The sequence below is a fragment of the Drosophila virilis genome, chromosome 5, assembly GCF_030788295.1.
Source record: "Drosophila virilis strain 15010-1051.87 chromosome 5, Dvir_AGI_RSII-ME, whole genome shotgun sequence".
Classification (NCBI taxonomy): Eukaryota; Metazoa; Arthropoda; class Insecta; order Diptera; family Drosophilidae; genus Drosophila; species Drosophila virilis.
In genome coordinates, this window is record NC_091547.1 from 10,695,503 (window position 1) to 10,713,655 (window position 18,153).

The window sequence follows — 18,153 nt, forward strand, 5'->3', positions numbered from 1 at the left end:
CGAATAAAGTGTTTCTACATTATATACCACGCGATCCGCGTCTAAGAATTTTCAATAAAACCGCCACGCTGAATAAACACTTGGCCCATCCACAACGCACTTTAAGCGAATTGAATATAACTGAAGATCTGTGCAATTATGGTGAATTAATTGGCGGCAGTGACAGTGACAACAATAACTACAATAACAACAACAACAATCACAATTACTATAATAACAACAATAAACAATTGAAATTTCAAGGTCTACTGTTAAATTTTTAAAGCCGAAAATTTCCAGTGTTGTTAAGTGCAAACACATTTTTGTATTTTATTCGGAAACTTGAGTCGAGCCAGATTACTTAGGCTGCGAACACAAAAGCGTGTGAAAAGCAAGGTAAGTCCAGTAATTTATTATAAGGATATACACAATATATATATATATATTTATTTATTTTCTTCTCCATTTTTGTAGTTTCAAAATTTTAGAAAAATTTAAATCCGTTAAATCAATTAATAAATAATAATAATAATAATAATAATGATAAATTATAAAGTATAAGTATATTGAATTAATGCAATGTACGCCTTTATATTTTATCAAGCATAAGATTTGTACAAAATTGCAAAAATATTACGTATACTCCTTGCAAACTCAAAATATTTAACAGAAAACGTTCCAGTCTTACAGTTCCCATAATTATGTCTAAACTGTTACTTGTACTCCTCTCGAACTGAAAATATTGTAGAGAAAGGATTCCTAGGCTTCCAAATCACATAACAATGTCCAAACAAATCGGAAATTTAGAGAAAGGGATCCCAAAGCTCGTTCGTTACATAATAATAAGCTCTTTTGCATTATTATTTGGGCAAATTGTTTGAGGCGCGAAAACTCAAGTCATTTCTGCCCCTTCCACTCCCCGTTAACCCCTTTTAGCGTCTGCAGAGCTCTATAAATAACAGCAAACAAGCACCAAATGCGAAAAACGTAAACAATGCCGCACATCATAGAAAAAATACTAAAATACAATTCCCGATTTTAAATTCATATTTGTGAAATTCAATTGAAAATCAGCTGCTCGATCACTGTGACGCATGTCGCGGGGCCTCTCTCGAAATACAAAAACAAAATGGAAATTGCGCTTAGTTGCTCTTTGTCGCTGCTTTTTGGCTATTTATATGGGGTCAAGTTGAAGGCATTTGGCGAAACTTAATTTTCATCGTCAGCGGAAAATGTCGAAAATTGCCCATTCGAAAAACAGTTTCTGTGCGAATTTGCAAACGAAATGTCTTCTTGTTGCTGTTGTTGTTGGTCTGACAGTGGCAACAAACGCGAATTGTTTGCAAACAAACCAGAAAATAACAACAATAATAACAATAACAATAACAAACTTACCACAAACTGCTATGGCAAATTTAAATTGTGTCTGAGAACATTTTGAACGGATGATGAATTCGTGTTATCTTTAGCCTGGGGCTTGGCGCGTAAGTGCAACTTATGCAGCTTGGGAACTAATAAAAGTGTCGCAAGTTTTGCACTTTTCTTATAGTTATAAAGCTATGACAAAAGTTTTCCAATTAATCATGCAAACCTAAAAAGAATGTAAACTTTTTGACGAGGCAAACCCCTTTGCTTTAGTTCCAATGACGCACTTGCACATTCCTTTTTACTTGGGCATAAAGTGTTGTAAAACGGTCAAAAAAATGTTATTAATTTGGCAAAACGAAACACATAATATAATAATGTTTAAGTTAAAAGAATTAACTCAAGAAAAAAGTAACAAGCTAGCTTTAATATCAATATAAATCAAAATAAGGCTCGCTTACATTGAAAGCACGTCAAATTGTCTACAATTCAACCAAACAACTCTGAAGGAGCTTTAAAAGCGCATGAAAGCTGCACCTTAAGCCGTTTGAAAGCTTTAAATAAAGCAACAAGTTAGTTTCTATGCATAAAACGATTTGATGAAAGTTTATTAAAATATGAACGCTTGATTAACTTATTAAAATGTATTTTTGAAACAAAAGTAATCTAATTGAAGCTCATTTCATTTTTTTCTAATTAAATTTAGTACAGTTTAATGATTGTTTAAATATAAAAACAAATTAAACATGAAAATAAACTTCTTTTTATTATCTAATTTTCCCTGCTTTCTTTCTCTTTTGCAGGGTTGATCAATTGGGAAGCGGATTAGAGCGAATCGTAAGCAATCTAAATCCACCTACAGCTACTTAAAAATTAAATAGAAATTTTTGCTGAAATCTATGTAACTGTGTTCACAATTAATTGTAACAACAAGTGCAAATTTTTACAAGCTGCTTTTAAAAAAAATATTAAACATATATATTGAAAGGAGAAGTAATTAAATTAGAGCCTAAGACAAAATGGCCAAGCCAACAGCTACACAGAGTGACAGCAACAAATCCAACAACAAGCGCAGCAGCAGCAACAACAACACCAATGCAGCTGCCAATAACAATAATAATAATAATAACAACAATATTAATAATATAAATAATAGTAGCGGCAAACTGAATGGCACCATTTGTCAACCAACTCTTCCCGCGCCGGCAAACACGCCGCTGAACAAGTCCATCAAACACGACCTCTTCCCGGAGGTGACCTTTTGCAATCTGTCCGTGGAGGAGCTGGACGATGCCGCCGGCCACAGTCGCACGGTACGCAATAGCATTATTGCCCTCGACGGGGAGGGCAACTTGAGCCTGATGACTGGCACCCAGGTGAAGAAGCGCAAGCGTTTGATATCGAATGAATCGGGCGATTCCATCGATTCGAGCAGCACCGAAAAGAAGACGCCCAAAATGCCAGATGGCGGATACGGTTGGGTTGTAGTGTTTGCCTCGTTGGTGGTCTCGCTAATATGGGATGGACTTTCCTTCTCCTTTGGCCTGATTAATACCGAACTGTTGGCCTACTTTGGTGAGTCGCCATCGAAGACCGCTTGGATTAGTTCCTTGTTCTTTTCGGTGCCGCTGCTGATGGGTCCCATTTGGTCGAATCTGGTGGATAAATATGGCTGCCGTAAGATGACCATACTTGGCGGGCTTGTTTCCGCCTTTGGATTTGCCATCTCCTCAATTTGCAACTCCGTTGAGATGCTGATGGTTACATTTGGCATCATCAGCGGACTGGGCCTGGGCATTGGCTATGTCACGGCTGTGGTATCGATTGCCTTTTGGTTCGATAAAAAGCGCAGCTTTGCCACGGGCATTGGCGCCTCTGGTACGGGCATTGGCACGTTCGTCTATGCGCGTCTCACACAGTATTTGGTGGATTCATATGGCTGGCGTGGCGCCACACTAATCCTGGGCGGCACCATGCTAAATGCCTGTGTGTGTGGCGCTTTGATGCGCGATCCCGACTGGCTGATTGAGGAGAATCGCTTGGAAAGCCGTTCGCAGAGCGTAACCACGTTTTCCAATTCGAGCGTGTGTCTGGAGGAGATTAAGAAACTGCTGGATACTGGCATCACCAAGGAGGCCGTGCTGGACACTCTGGTGACCAAGAACAACACTGAGGCCAATCAGCAAATTGATGATCCGCTGGACACGAGCCTCAAGCGCTATCGCAGCGAATTGTTCCTGCCCACATTTCTCAGCGCCCAGGAACTGGACAGCATTTGCGAGGTGAAGAGCCTTAGCCGTCGCTCGCTGCGGCACAAGGAAGGCGCCGAGGCACCCTCACGCGACAATCTGCTATCCATGTCGTCGGGTGCCGCAGCCTACGGGCCCACGGCGCCAATTCTAGGCTCGCCGGACGATACACTAATGGGCGGCATACCGCACGAGGTGGCGGAGGCAGCCAAAAAGAGCTACTTGGCATCCATAGAGACCTTGTCGCCTTCGGAGAAACGCTCCACAGTTGCGGGCACACCGAATGGTTCGGTACGCTCCTCGGACGAGGGCTACCTCACACAGAAGCACAACGAGCCGCATTATGCCAGCTCTCGTTATTCCCTCAACGAAAATCTCTTCATGGCCAAGCACATTGCGCCCTCGATGTCCAACCTGATGAACGGGCTGCGCCACAACTCTGTGGACATACTGAGCGATGATATGCACACCTACTACATGGCCGTCAAGGAGGAGACCTTCGCGCTGCTCGATCCACATCCCAGACCAAAGCTGCGCCCTGCTGCTGCTGCCTCCACAGTGATTGCCATACCCGAGCACGAGGAGAACAGCGAGCTGGCGCTGCGTCGTTCCCGTCTGGACAGTATTACGGGCCTGCGCCGTCTGTCCCGCTCGAAGAAGCCCAATCCGCACCGCTCGAATCTGCGTCGCAACATCTCCATCAGGAATTCCAATTTTCTGAAAGATATGCGAATACATCGCAACTCCATACATTATCGCGGCGCCATGCTCAACACGCATCGCTATCGCCTGCGCGCCTCGTCCTGCCCCAACATCTATCGCAACTCGATGACCACCATTGCCAAGGAGGAGGAAGATGTGAGTATATAAAGTTGGGACTTAGATAAGATAGATTGAAGGCAACTGTCTTCCCATTTCAAATATATTCAGTAAATGATGATATGATAACTTAGAATAGCACAAAATAATTCAATTAATTTCTTATATACACGTATTATCCTTTTTAAATTAGGCATTGATAACATAATAAGCAACTTTTAACAGTCATCAGAATCAATTACTGTTACAGACTTTTAATTACTGTTTAGTTTATTCTAATTTAAAAACTGATTAGGGTCAAGCTTTGATTAGATTAGGGTTGTGGAATATTATTTCTGTATTTTACTAACAAATCAGGATTTGAAATCTTCCCAACTAGAAATCTAGAAATATTTAGCTCTGTAACCTCTGATCATGTTGTGAACTTGCTTTTCTCTTAAAATAGTTTCTTTTTTCGTGTTTTAGTCGAGATAGCATCTTATGATTTCTCAGAGCCTAGTCAATATTTAACTCGCTCGTTTGCTCTGTCAGTTATCAGGCGACTGCGAGTCCAAGTCCAAATCTCGCACGCTTGACAACCGCTGCTCTGTATTGGGCTCAAGGCGCGATTATCGACGCTCTACAAATATATAAACAAATACATATGCATATACATACATATATATATTAATAACAGACATATATACAACTGGTGGGTTGATTGTAGAACATCTCGTATTGATAAGCGGCCATTCAGACAGCGTTTTGTTTCCGTATTGCCCAATTTCTGTTTAAAAAACAAAACTAATAAAAATAATAATAATTCATTTAAATTGTTATCTCGATTCGCAGACCTGGTATGATAACTTTGTGGACACCATGAAATCGGCCTTTGATTTTTCGCTCTTCTTGGACAACAAATTCGCGCTCTTCAATCTATCCACATTGTTTTTGTTCATTTGGTAAGTACTCAGCGCCTATTTTCCGAAGGTCTCAATCTGCGCACCACAAATTGTGTATCTAGTGCGAAAATAAATAGATTTATTCGAAATGCCAACGGCCATAACGAGTCGAAAATCTGTCAAGTACAAATGTCGCAATCAGTTTTTGGCAACTGCTCAAAATAGCATGTATTATACAGAAATTATGAACACCTTGATGCGCACTTAAGGGTACTCAAGCCATGCAATTAATAATAATCACATGTAACTAAATAGATAATAAAGTTAAGCACTTAAAAGATCGTAAATTACCTAAAAGGATGCTGATAAGAAGTTGTTCATATTATAAAACCTAAACAAATTTTTTAACTGACAGTTTAGTTATCTTTGCAAAGAAACATTAAATAATATAAACATTTTTCAGGTTTATCATACCCTATCTTTATCTGCCCGATTACATGAAGCAATATAACTATGAGGTGAGCGTGAGCGCTGTACTCATATCCGCAATTGGTATTGCGCAAACTGTGGGCATGATTGGATTGGGTTATTTGGGTGATTCACCATGGATGAATATCAATATATGCTACTCCATATGCATGCTGGGTAAGTGCGAAATTATAATATAAACCCTACTTGAAATACTGAAAATCGCAGAGAAAGGCGTTTTTACTTTTTTCTGGGAGTTAAGAGTGGCTGATTTTTACGCCTGCCCCCATTCAGGGAATATTTTAAGAATATAATTATATATTGCTTATAAATTAGTACTTAAATATTTTTCTGTTATTGTTTACAGTTTGTGGTGCTTCGGTGTTTTTTATGCCAATGCTAATCAATAGCTATAATGGACTGATGGCAATGTGCGTCATTTTTGGATTCACTTTTGCCAGCTCCTTTTCGTTTACGCCCAGCATATTGGTCAGTATCGTTGATTTGGATGATTTCACATGTGCCTACGGTTTGGTGCTGCTGGTGCAGGGCGTTGGCATGATTGCAGGTCCGCCCATAGCAGGTGCCATTTATGAGTTTACGGGCAGGTATGTACAACAATTGTTAACCATTTAAGGATCAGTTAGTTAATCAAATTATTTAATGTATGTATGTACAGATGGGACGACTCCTTCTACTATGCGGGCATATTTATAGCACTCTCCGGCGTCTGTTCGTATATGATTGAGTTCTGTGAGAAGAAACCAACTAAAGAGAGTGATAGTGATGTCTCAGAGACTAAAAAAGCTCAACTTTTACATTAGTTTACTAAAGTGTCAGTAGAAGAACCAAGCAAAAAGAAATTTATATAAAAATAATTATATATAATTCAAATCAAGGACTACAATTGATAAACTTCAGTGCAATTATGCAGCACTGCGGCCTAATTAAAACACAAATAATGGACTAGCATTAAATGTTATCAAGTTTCTTATGTCAAATGCTGTTGCAGCTGAAAAACAAAAACAACAAAAAAAAAAACATTACCTAAAATATAAAACTCAGAGCGAATTAGTAGATAAATAATTAATTAATGACTAGTTCTTCGCATGTAAGCAAAACATTGACTTGAAAACAAATATATTTAACAACTATATTAGTTAGTTAACGCACTAGGACATCTACATTGTACGGATACTCCAATAAAACAAAAACAAGAACAACAACAACCAACACATGCAAATTAACCGATCAGTGGCTACTAATTGAAAAAAAATATTTGTTTTAAGCGATTTATTTGAATCCAAGATTAGAACTAAAGTATAATTGTGAACTTATGCTGCAAGTCAGCTATGGTTATGATTCTCTTAAAGCTCAAAAGCTCACGGTGATCTTATGCTGCGAATCAATTGAATAGTTATCATGTCATCATGGTCTGGTGTTCCTGTGATCCATTTAAAGATTGTGCCTAGTTCATTGATACTACGTTTGGCAATTTTGTGAGGTGTAAGTTCAGAAAGGAGTCTTTTGATTTAATTTAATTCCAAGGTTACTTCCCAATCAATTGTATTGTTTTTGTTTTAAAAAAAAATTTAATTCTTTTTCAAAAATATAGTTAAAAAAAACTTAGATTAGTAACGTGAAAAACTTTTCCCTATGCTTCGTTGCTTAAACTGTGTCTGGGGTCTGCATGATAAATCGCTATACCTGAACGAGACATTGACGATGATAATTGTGTCGAGGAAAACGTAGATTCGTTGTCCATCATTATGGATTTAGCGAAAGGAAAAGTTTGGATAAGTTCCAACACTTTGTTTGCCATTTCTGATTTTTCATTGATTTCCTCAATCACTTAATATTTAGAATATGCGTCTAGGCATGTCAAGAATGTTAATTTTTGAGCATAAAAAATGTTGTTCACCTTCTCTCTCCGGAATAGGGGCTTCTGCTATATTAATTTTATTACAAATTTCGCAGTAGCGTATGTGTTGCTTAAGGGTTTTATATAGTGTTTTATTTCCGTTCGTCAGAAACTTTTAATGTTTCTTTTAGGGGCACTCGATATTTTCGTTCTTAGAAAATTTTTAAAGCTCATTTGAGACAATCTTGGACTGGAAAGTCGGCACTTCTGCTCACTCGCGAATCACTAAGGATTTTGTTTCTTTTAATTATCATTTTTTTGTGTTTATAATCGCGGGCCCCACGTTGGGCGCCATTTAACCGATTAGTGGCTACTAATTGGAAAAAAATATTTTTTTAAGTGGGAGTTCCAAGATTAGAACTGAAGTAAAATTGTGAACTTCTGCTGCAAGTCAGCTATGGTTATGATAAAGCTTATTCTCTTAAAGCTAAAAAGCTCCCGGTGATCTTATGCTGCGAATCAGCTGTGTTTATGCTAAAGCTTCTTTCCCTAAAGTTTAAAAGCTCGCGGGGGCTTGCGTCAGCTAGACGCTTTGAGTCATGTTTACGTTAGCAATTGCGCTCTAGAGACTGGGTCTTTAGTTTACGTTATGAGTTGCACATGAGAATATGTTATGTTAGAGCCGAGAATCTGGATATTTATGTTAGCAGAGCTGCAGTTGTGCGTTAAATGGACGTAGTGATTAAAACGGGTCTAATAAGTCTGAAAGGGCTAAGTAATTGGGATAGCGACTTATACTGAAATGTTGTTTATGATTGCAATAAGAATTGCCATTGATCGAACTATAGTTACCAGAATTCAATATTAGTGCATCACTGCCATGCGCAAAACGGGTTCCCCTAATTGTCTTCTATGTAAACAAATAATAGTTTACTAATTGTTGTAAAATCATATTCAAAGATTCGCCTCGATTGTCATAGAAGAACAACAAATTACACATCTAATCAATATCAATACCAATCTATGTAACATATGCAATAAATTTAAAGACAAGTTTGCAATCAATTTAACTAACAGTCTTCAAAGCGGCAAATTAACGGCTAGCAATTAAAATACTTAGCACCTACCTAGGTAAAACTTTTTCAAATTGTTGATGAATTATTAATGATAACATAATAACAGTTCGCCAGCAAATTGAATAATTTTAAAATAATTTTTGTCAACAACAAACCGAAGCAGTTCAAGTATTATTATAAAAAATAAATCGAGAAGTTCACGTAGCGCACTGAGATCAATTTAGCCTATGCCTAAAAAGCAACTAGAAATATATAAATATACATATAAAGCACACTTCAATTTAGTTCAAAACCAACTAAATAATGCCTAGATATAACCTCTATATACAACTGTAGACTATGTAGCTGTTGTTTCCCATAAAAAATTAAAAAGATAAATAAATAAAAATCAAAAACCGTTTTGTTAGCCATAAGCAGAACAACATTAAGCAAATAAAACAATATTAAATTAAACTGCAATTCTAAACTGTTTACAAACATCAATTAACTGAACACAAATAGTGTATATCTAAATATTAAACATTATTCAATAATTAAAACATAATTTTTAGAAAAAAACCGGACGTTTTCTTTAATCTTCCTACTACCGAACAAAAATATGACACAATTTGAATTTGTATTTTTGTAATATTTATTGTGTATATTCATATTATACTGCTTTGGGTCTGGCAAATACAAATGTTTATAAATAATTTGATTTGATTTCATGTTTGTTTAATTTTTATTTCTGTCTTTATTTTAATATATATATATAAACTTCGTAATTGTCGGCGACATAATCAAATTGATTTAGCATTATCACCCCGATTTGTTTTTGTTTTTGTATAATAATTATGTATTAAACTTATATAATATATATATATAGTTATTTTTTTATGCATGTCTGTGTTTGTATATATATCGGTAAATGTTATGCAAATTACACAAAAACAAAGCAAATGCGTTCAACAAAAAATATAAACAAATAAATAATTATTTATATCATGTAGTAGAAGAAAAGCAGCCACCACGAACGGGAGAGACGGGATTCGGGGGTTATTAGGATTCGTATTCATCGTAAAACGAATCACAATGAGACAAGTTCACATAATATGTTTACATAATTTTATATATATATTACACGCCATTTATCAATTACTGCTCAGCCAAAATGTAACTAGCAAACTAACTAAATGTACACAAAAATATTTGTTTTTTTTTTTTTATACGTATGTTTTTTGTTTAAAGTTTACAAAATTTAGAAATCACGCACGACACATTTTACATATACAATTGTTGATCTTTAGTTTATTTAAAATTGAATTTAATGCCTTCTTATTTTTGCTATTGTTTTATTATTATTATTTTTCTTTTTAGCGGTTAGTTTATTTTGGGTTTCTTCTTTTAAAACATTACGCTTAGTGTTGAAAATGGTTCACTAATTTGCGGTTTACTATTTTTGCAGCTAAATTTATTACGGTTAATATTTTGCTTGAAATAAAAAAAATGAAAACAATTAATCTGCTTCCACTACCTTCTAGGAGTTAGTCACTAGTAGCTTTTACAGAAGCGACTATCGGCTACGGGCTACGGCTATCCCACGTGCAGGCATCGGCAAAATAGATTTTTATTCCTAGCAGCAGCCGCTATTTACTGCACCACCCGCACCGCCGGAGCCGGGCAGGGCTGGATTTGTGGGCGTTGCCTGTTGACCGATTTTAATACCGTTCGCCTGCAATAAACGAAAACGAATTAGTCATGCTGCTATCACAATTAATAACAATAAATAAGTTGCGTACCTCATTGTTGATGTCGAATACACCCTCCTGTATCTTTTCGTAAATCTCTTTGGCTGTATTGATGAAAGCCTCCTCAACATTTGCTGCTGTGCGCGCCGATGTCTCCATGAAGACCAGGCCATGCTCCCTGGCGAATGCCTCGCCCTCCTCCTTTTTCACCTCGCGCCTGGAGTCCAGATCGCTCTTGTTGCCAATCAGCATGATCACCATATTTGAGTTTGAGTGCTGGCGCGCATCCTCCAGCCATGTGGTCAAGTGGTTGAATGTCTCGCGCCTTGTGATGTCATAGACAAGCAAAGCGCCAGCAGCGCCACGATAATACGATCGTGTAATTGATCTAATTGGCGTAAAAAAACAAAAAAATAGTACATAATATAAATAATGCATAAACTTTCTTTAACCATTGGTAGCGCACCTGAAAGCCTCTTGACCGGCTGTATCCCAGATTTGCAACTTTATTTGTTTACCATCAATGGTGATCATGCGTGCACCAAACTCCACGCCAATTGTCAGATCATGCACCGGCTGGAAGCGCTTGTCCGTGAACTGCAGCAGCAGACATGATTTGCCAACGCCTTGAGTAATGCGCCGAAAAGCAAAGATAAAATAATTTAGTAATTGCCGCTTATGAAATTTAAAGCGCTAAAGTGAAAGTTTACTTTAAACATTTTCACAAAGTATATCAAAATTTATAGCAAAACGAAGTCAATTTTTTTATTAATTGCGTCAACTTCACATAATATATATACATATATATACCATAAACTGTCAGACGAGATTAGCGTGATTCAAATTTATATATATATATATACAGCTCTTTGTATTGTATATAGAATATAATTTATCAAAGCCATATGCTGGCTAGGGTATTTAATCGTCGAACCTCAGTTATTCGTGTTAATTTGGGAACTGTTTTTTAGCACTAAAACTGAGCGTTCGAGGACAACAGCTAGCAGAAGTTGCCCTCTTTGCAGATATTTATCTGATAAGAACCAAGTGAAATCAACAGCTGTTTAATGTAGCTGTCAATGAAAAACGCTGTGTGCGTGTGTGTGTATATGTGTACATACATATGTATATATTTGCACTGATGATAAGCGAAGCGGAAAACGATGAACAGATATTTTATGCTGTCCCTTTGAAACTTTTGCTGAGTAGCAAAAATCATGCATAAAATGCGTCCAAGCAGAAGTCTGCCTGGGGTTTGGGGTTGGAATTGTTGGTGGCTGAAGCAGCGGTTGACTCAGCGGCAGGCAACAGAGGGTCCCTAACAGACGAATGTTGTACCCCGCACAGCCCCCTGTAACTATGTAGTAAGCAACTGTTAACTTCAACAGTGTGGAGTAACGCCCGCGCCTTTCTATACAGAGGCGTTGTTATGGTTTTATTGATTTTTCCTTGCAGCGTGCTGTGCTTCCCATTTGCAAGGCAGCTGGTCACTGCGCTTGACTTTAGCTTTAATTGGCAGCCAAAGGGCAAACACTAGATGACAAACACTACGCAGTTTGAGTTTTTCTTAGTCTTTGTTTTGTTGTTACTGCACAGTTTGGCGAGACAATCGCACTAAAAATTTTCACACACACTCATATGGAATATGCCAGCACTCACCAGTGTCGCCAATGATAATATATTTAAACAAGTACGCGTAGGACATTTTTGCTGCTGGTTAATTATTGAACTCTATTATGTGCTTCTTAAACAATTATGAACGATAAATATGGCAATAATAATACGCAATTTCAATCCGTCTAGTTTTGCAAGCTGACTGATGATGACGACTGGTGCTTATAAACGATAACGATAACGACTGCTGCACACACATCCAGGGCTGCGACAACTGGCGCATAGGGTTGCCACTATGGCGCACAATTTGGCAATGTGATATCGATAGTCCAGCCATATATGTATGTATGTAGCAGTTTTGTCAGAAATTTTCTCGCACAAAGCGAAGTGTTTTAGCTCAATTTATAATTAATTAAATGTGAAATGTGTAAACGAAAATAACTATTATCGTATTTAGCTTAAATTAATTCCTGCATTTGGCTAGCCACAAACACAGCGCCTGCGACTTGTAGAGCGTTCGGCTCCTGGTCGCCTCTCACATTTTCCACAGCTTCGTTGTCTACACACAACAGGGCCCCAAAAGTGTTAGTGCGTGTGTGTGTGTGTGTGTTAGTGTGTGTGCGTTAGTGTTGTTTTGTTTCTTCCTTCCGACTGAGGTAAGGTGAAACATGAAGATGGCTGACGGCTCGACAATATTGCGTAGGAACCGACCAGGCACAAAAGCAAAGGTATGTAATGGCATTTAAAAGAAACCAACGTGTTTTCCCAACATCTGTAACTTTCGCCCGCAATACAACAGGATTTCTGTCGCTGGCCCGATGAACCGCTGGAGGAAATGGACAGCACACTCGCCGTGCAGCAGTACATACAGCAGATGATCAAGCGCGATCCCTCGAATGTGGAGCTAATACTGACCATGCCCGAGGCACAAGACGAGGGCGTTTGGAAATATGAGCATTTGCGGCAATTCTGCATGGAATTGAATGGACTGGCCGTGCGACTGCAGAAACAATGCTCACCGTCGACGTGCACGCAAATGACGGCCACCGATCAATGGATATTCTTGTGTGCGGCACACAAAACGCCCAAGGAGTGCCCCGCCATTGATTATACACGCCACACGCTGGACGGCGCCGCCTGTCTGCTAAATAGCAACAAATACTTTCCAAGCAGGTATGTGTATTGAGCCGCCCCAAGCAACTAGCCACATAATGAGTCAAGTGTTACACCCGACCACAGAGTTTCCATCAAGGAATCGTCGGTGACCAAGCTGGGCTCGGTGTGTCGACGCGTCTATCGCATATTCTCGCACGCATACTTTCATCATCGTCGCATCTTTGATGAGTTCGAGGCTGAGACGTATCTATGCCACCGATTTACACACTTTGTCACAAAATACAATCTCATGTCCAAGGAGAATCTGATTGTGCCCATTAACGAGGAAGAGAATGCGGCACCTGGCGAAAGTGAAGCCTAAGCAACAACAACAACAACAATAACAATAACAAATTGAACAACAACAAAAACAACAACAACCACAACAAGAACAGCAACACAAACTTAAAGCATAAGAAATTATTGACGGACAAAAGCTCAGTCATTCATACACAACTCACTTAAACATATTTATAATATATATATATTTACTAATAGCTTGCATTAGAGATTCGAGTTAAACGCATCATTTTGTTTTTTGGATCACACACACACGGACAGACAGTAAGAGGCAGAAACTGACGGGACAGCAGAATTGAGCGGCATATTAAAATGAAAGAGGAAAGAAAAAGAACTCATTGCAAATTTTTGTGTATGTAGTTCAATGCGACAAATATATATATAAAAAGCTATATAATATTAACAAGAGCAAAAGTTAAAACAGACAACAAACCCGATTCGCCACTTAATTCCGTAATGAATATGTTAAAATTCTTATTTTAAATAAATTATATGTAGACACGAACACGAACACACAGTAGACACAACAGATTTTCCTTTTGCCCAAAAAAGATAAGAATTTTTCCTTAACGAAATGGAAACGCAGTTGTAACAAAAACTAATAAGTAAAGTTTATTCATCATAAACTATATAAAAACATTTATAATAAATTGAAACAGCAAACCAATTAAAACAGGTTGCCCGTTCAAACAATATTCACCTCAAGCATGCGCTGCTGTGCCACCAGACGCTCAAAGCCCAATCCACTAAGATCTAATGTACGATATTTACCATCTAGTATAAGCTCCGCGATGGCGCGTCCCACCGCTGGCGTCTGCTGTATGCCGTGGCCGCTGAAACCAGCTGCTATGTACAAGTTCCTGTAGTGCGGATGTCGTCCAATTACCCCGTTGGCATCGAAGCTATTGTGATCATAATAGCCGGCCCAGCTGCTTTGGACCTTGGCCGACTCGAAGGCGGGCACACGGTTGGCCAGAGTGGGCCACACATCGGACTCAAAGTAGCCGTGATCGACGTCTAAGGTATCGCAGTCGGGCTCCTCATCATTCGCCGGACTGCGACCGCATAGGAAATTACCGCCCAGACCATCACGCCGGAAATACGTGCCATCGGGATCGATGGTTAGCGGCGTGGCCAGGCCCGGACAATTGCGACCCTGCGTATTAATCACATAGACATAACGCTTGCGCGGCTCCACGGGCAACGCCACGCTTAGCAAATCCTGTCCCGTGCCAATTTTGGCCAGACGCGCCACCTGCCCGGACTGTGCGCCCGCAGCCAGGACGCAAGTATCGAACTGCACGGTGCGTTCGATGCCATCGGCACAGGCCACCAAAGCGCCAGAGAGTTCACCAGCGGAGTTCCACTTGAAGCCAGTCACCTCACCATTGGCAAACTGGGCGCCATAGGCGCGCGCCTGCTTCTTGAAGCCCATCAGCAAGGCCCAGGGATCGAACCAGCCCTCCTTGTCCACGCCATAGCAGCCCAGCTCAATGTCCTCCGTGGAGAGCCAAGGAAACCGGCTGCGCAAAGCCGCTGCACCGAGCAGCTCATTGCGTGCGCCCAACTCATTCTGCAGCTTCGAGTTACGGCTCAGCGTCTCGGCGCCCTTGGCACTGGCCAAGGTAAGATAGCCATGTGGCTGAAAGTTTAAATCCACATCGCCCAAATAACTGCGGCAGCTGGAAATGAAATCGTAGCCAAAGAGCGACATTTTAATGTTCTCCGCCAGCGAGAACTGTTGCCGCACACCGCCCACGGACAGCACTGTGGATGCAGTCGTGTACTACGCAACAAACAACATGGGAACATTAAGAGCGAATCCTTAATAGCCATGAAAGGAAGTGACTTACGCACGCATCCCGCTCCACAACCAGCACATTGAGCTTCTCATGCTGTGTCCGGCATTTCAGCCAGTACGCCGAGGAGGCGCCCATCCCGCCGCCGCCAATGATCAGCACATCGCAGCGCTCGGGCAGCGCATCCCCGCAAGCGGCGGCTGTGGCCTGTGCGCCGCTCTGGCAGCGCAGCTGCTGATGCAGTGCAGCCGTGCGCAATACACGTCCCAATCGCAGCATTATTTGTACTGAGCCAATTTTCAGTGGCCGCACATCTTGATTGCAGCCATGTGTTATGGCAATCAATGCACACGTTCAGATTAGATTTCTCGGGGCTTATCAGAGTAACTAAATAAACTACAATAATACTAGCTTAACAATACTACAATTTAGACTATCTAGGGCTCTCTTATCAATTAAGTATAGCCGGTCCTCATCTTTTCCATTTGTTGTTTAATTTTTAATGCCCTATAGTTCTTGAAGCCTACACGACTTGTTGGTGATGTTTGTAACGTCTGAAAATACGCCATAGTTTGGTCGAGTCCTGTGTCAAATGATGTGCATGGATCCGGACTACAAACTGACCACATAAAGTCCTTGTACTCCTAAAAATTTGTTATGTCCATGATTCTTAGATAAGCCCATAATTTTTTAATGAAGATCGATACATTTGGTCCTTACGAGCCTAACGCACAAGGTCCTTCGGAAATCCGAAAGGATATGGCCGAGCTATGGGTATTTTAGTAAAAAGGACGTGATCACAAAATCGGCTATAAAATGGCTATTTAAAGGACTATCAGGATGTCCTTTGGCAAAAAGACTGTGCTTATCCTGTCAATTTAGAATATAGAAAGAAAAGGACGAAAGTCCTTCAAACAGCTGAGTAATAAGGACTTTTATTTTGCTTATTGGAAAGCTTATAGCTCAGCCATATCCTTGTAGATCCTGACAAGTCCTGGGTCAAACAACTTCTATGGCCCGCGGCTAATATCGTGCCAAAGGACATTCACATCGTCCTTGTTGTTTCAGAGATATGGCTATTTTTATAAAAAGGACAATCTATTTATGACCATATCCTGGCCGTTCCTGCAAGGATATCGGAAAGATATACCTTTTTGAACTCGTGTGGACCAGGACTATCGATTGGCATTTAAGGATTTCCAGGATTCGACAAAAAATTTCGCTAAAATTTTATCAAGGGGTAGAGTCGAAAAATTGGCTAAAATCGAAAAAATCCGGTCTAATTCTGCCATTTTAAGGACTATTGGGATGTCCTTTGGCCAGCAGATAGTCCTCACCCTCCCAATCAAGAATCAACCACAAAAAGGACGAAAGTCCTTCAAATGGCAAAGTTTTAAGGACAAATTTTGTAACATAAAATTGCCTATAACTCGGCCATATCCTTACGTATCCTGACAAGTCTTATGTCAAAAAAATTGTATTGAGTAGAGCTATCAACTGGCCAAAGGACATCGAGATCGTCCTTGTAGTTTAGGAGATATTGAGGATTTTGTGTTTCACGCCTATTTCCTTGCGGCGCGCGACTGAAATTTTTCCAAGTTAATGATTCTTAGATGACCCTATAATTTTTTGATGCAGATCGACGCAATTGGTCCTTACGAGCCTAACGCACAAAGTCGTTCGGAAATCCGAAAGGATATGGCCGAGTTATGGGTATTTTAGTAAAAAGGACGTGATCACAAAAACGGCTATAAAATGGCTATTTAAAGGACTATCAGGATGTCCTTTGGCAAAAAGACTGTGCTTATCCTGTCAATTTAGAATATAGAAAGAAAAGGACGAAAGTCCTTCAAACAGCTGAGTAATAAGGACTTTTATTTTGCTTATTGGAAAGCTTATAGCTCAGCCATATCCTTGTAGATCCTGACAAGTCCTGGGTCAAACAACTTCTATGGCCCGCGACTAATATCGTGCCAAAGGACATTCACATCGTCCTTGTTGTTTCAGAGATATGGCTATTTTTATAAAAAGGACAATCTATTTATGACCATATCCTGGCCGTTCCTGCAAGGATATCGGAAAGATATACCTTTTTGAACTCGTGTGGACCAGGACTATCGATTGGCATTTAAGGATTTCCAGGATTCGACAAAAAATTTCGCTAAAATTTTATCAAGGGGTAGAGTCGAAAAATTGGCTAAAATCGAAAAAATCCGGTCTAATTCTGCCATTTTAAGGACTATTGGGATGTCCTTTGGCCAGCAGATAGTCCTCACCCTCCCAATCAAGAATCAACCACAAAAAGGACGAAAGTCCTTCAAATGGCAAAGTTTTAAGGACAAATTTTGTAACATAAAATTGCCTATAACTCGGCCATATCCTTACGTATCCTGACAAGTCTTATGTCAAAAAAATTGTATTGAGTAGAGCTATCAACTGGCCAAAGGACATCGAGATCGTCCTTGTAGTTTAGGAGATATTAAGGATTTTGTGTTTTAGGCCCATTTTCTTGCGGCGCGCGACTGAAATTTTTCCAAGTTAATGATTCTTAGATGACCCCATAATTTATTGATGCAGATCAATGCGGCTCGTCTTTACCATCCTAACACACCAAGTCCTTTGTAAATCTGCAAGGATATGGCCGTGTTGTGGCCATTTTTCTAAAAAGGAAGCGAATATCAAATCGGGACATAACTTGGCCATTTCAAGGACTATCGGGATGTCCTTAGGCCAGCCGATAGTCCTCAACCGCCCGATCAAGAATCAACTACAAGAAGGCCGAAAGTCCTTCAAGGTCCTTTAACGGTTTTAAGGACAAAATTTGGAACAGCAAATTGCCTACAATCCTGACGAGACCTGA

The 18,153-nt window shown here is 39.6% G+C and overlaps 4 protein-coding genes across 5 annotated transcripts; 2 read left to right on the forward strand and 2 right to left on the reverse strand.

Moving 5' to 3' along the window:
- Positions 1–1,359: 1,359 nt before the first annotated feature.
- chk (chaski) lies at positions 1,360–6,900 on the forward strand. Its single transcript, XM_032435710.2, has 6 exons — positions 1,360–1,463; positions 2,148–4,451; positions 5,244–5,353; positions 5,757–5,938; positions 6,129–6,369; positions 6,441–6,900. Exons 2-6 carry the CDS (start codon positions 2,364–2,366, stop codon positions 6,583–6,585), a joined length of 2,766 nt encoding a protein of 921 aa, XP_032291601.1. The 5' UTR covers positions 1,360–1,463; positions 2,148–2,363; the 3' UTR covers positions 6,586–6,900.
- Positions 6,901–9,867: 2,967 nt separating this feature from the next.
- On the reverse strand, positions 9,868–12,267 carry Rab2 (RAS oncogene family member Rab2). The gene is made up of 4 exons (XM_002050435.4): positions 12,085–12,267; positions 10,892–11,051; positions 10,477–10,813; positions 9,868–10,409 (listed from the first exon to the last, which is right to left on the reverse strand). Exons 1-4 carry the CDS (start codon positions 12,128–12,130, stop codon positions 10,311–10,313), a joined length of 642 nt encoding a protein of 213 aa, XP_002050471.1. The 5' UTR covers positions 12,131–12,267; the 3' UTR covers positions 9,868–10,310.
- Positions 12,268–12,366: 99 nt separating this feature from the next.
- Positions 12,367–14,014, forward strand: Mob4 (MOB kinase activator 4). Of its 2 annotated transcripts, none has more exons than XM_015173701.3 (3): positions 12,367–12,767; positions 12,839–13,212; positions 13,261–14,014. In XM_015173701.3, exons 1-3 carry the CDS (start codon positions 12,708–12,710, stop codon positions 13,514–13,516), a joined length of 690 nt encoding a protein of 229 aa, XP_015029187.1. In that variant the 5' UTR covers positions 12,367–12,707; the 3' UTR covers positions 13,517–14,014. The 2 variants fall into 2 exon arrangements, with proteins under 2 accessions (XP_015029187.1, XP_002050470.1); XM_002050434.4 differs by having other exon boundaries at positions 13,279–14,014.
- A 66-nt stretch (positions 14,015–14,080) lies between these two features.
- LOC6626707 (FAD-dependent oxidoreductase domain-containing protein 1) lies at positions 14,081–15,587 on the reverse strand. Its single transcript, XM_002050433.4, has 2 exons — positions 15,348–15,587; positions 14,081–15,280 (listed from the first exon to the last, which is right to left on the reverse strand). The coding sequence occupies exons 1-2, from the start codon at positions 15,570–15,572 to the stop codon at positions 14,180–14,182; spliced, it is 1,326 nt and encodes a 441-aa protein (XP_002050469.1). The 5' UTR covers positions 15,573–15,587; the 3' UTR covers positions 14,081–14,179.
- Positions 15,588–18,153: the final 2,566 nt, after the last annotated feature.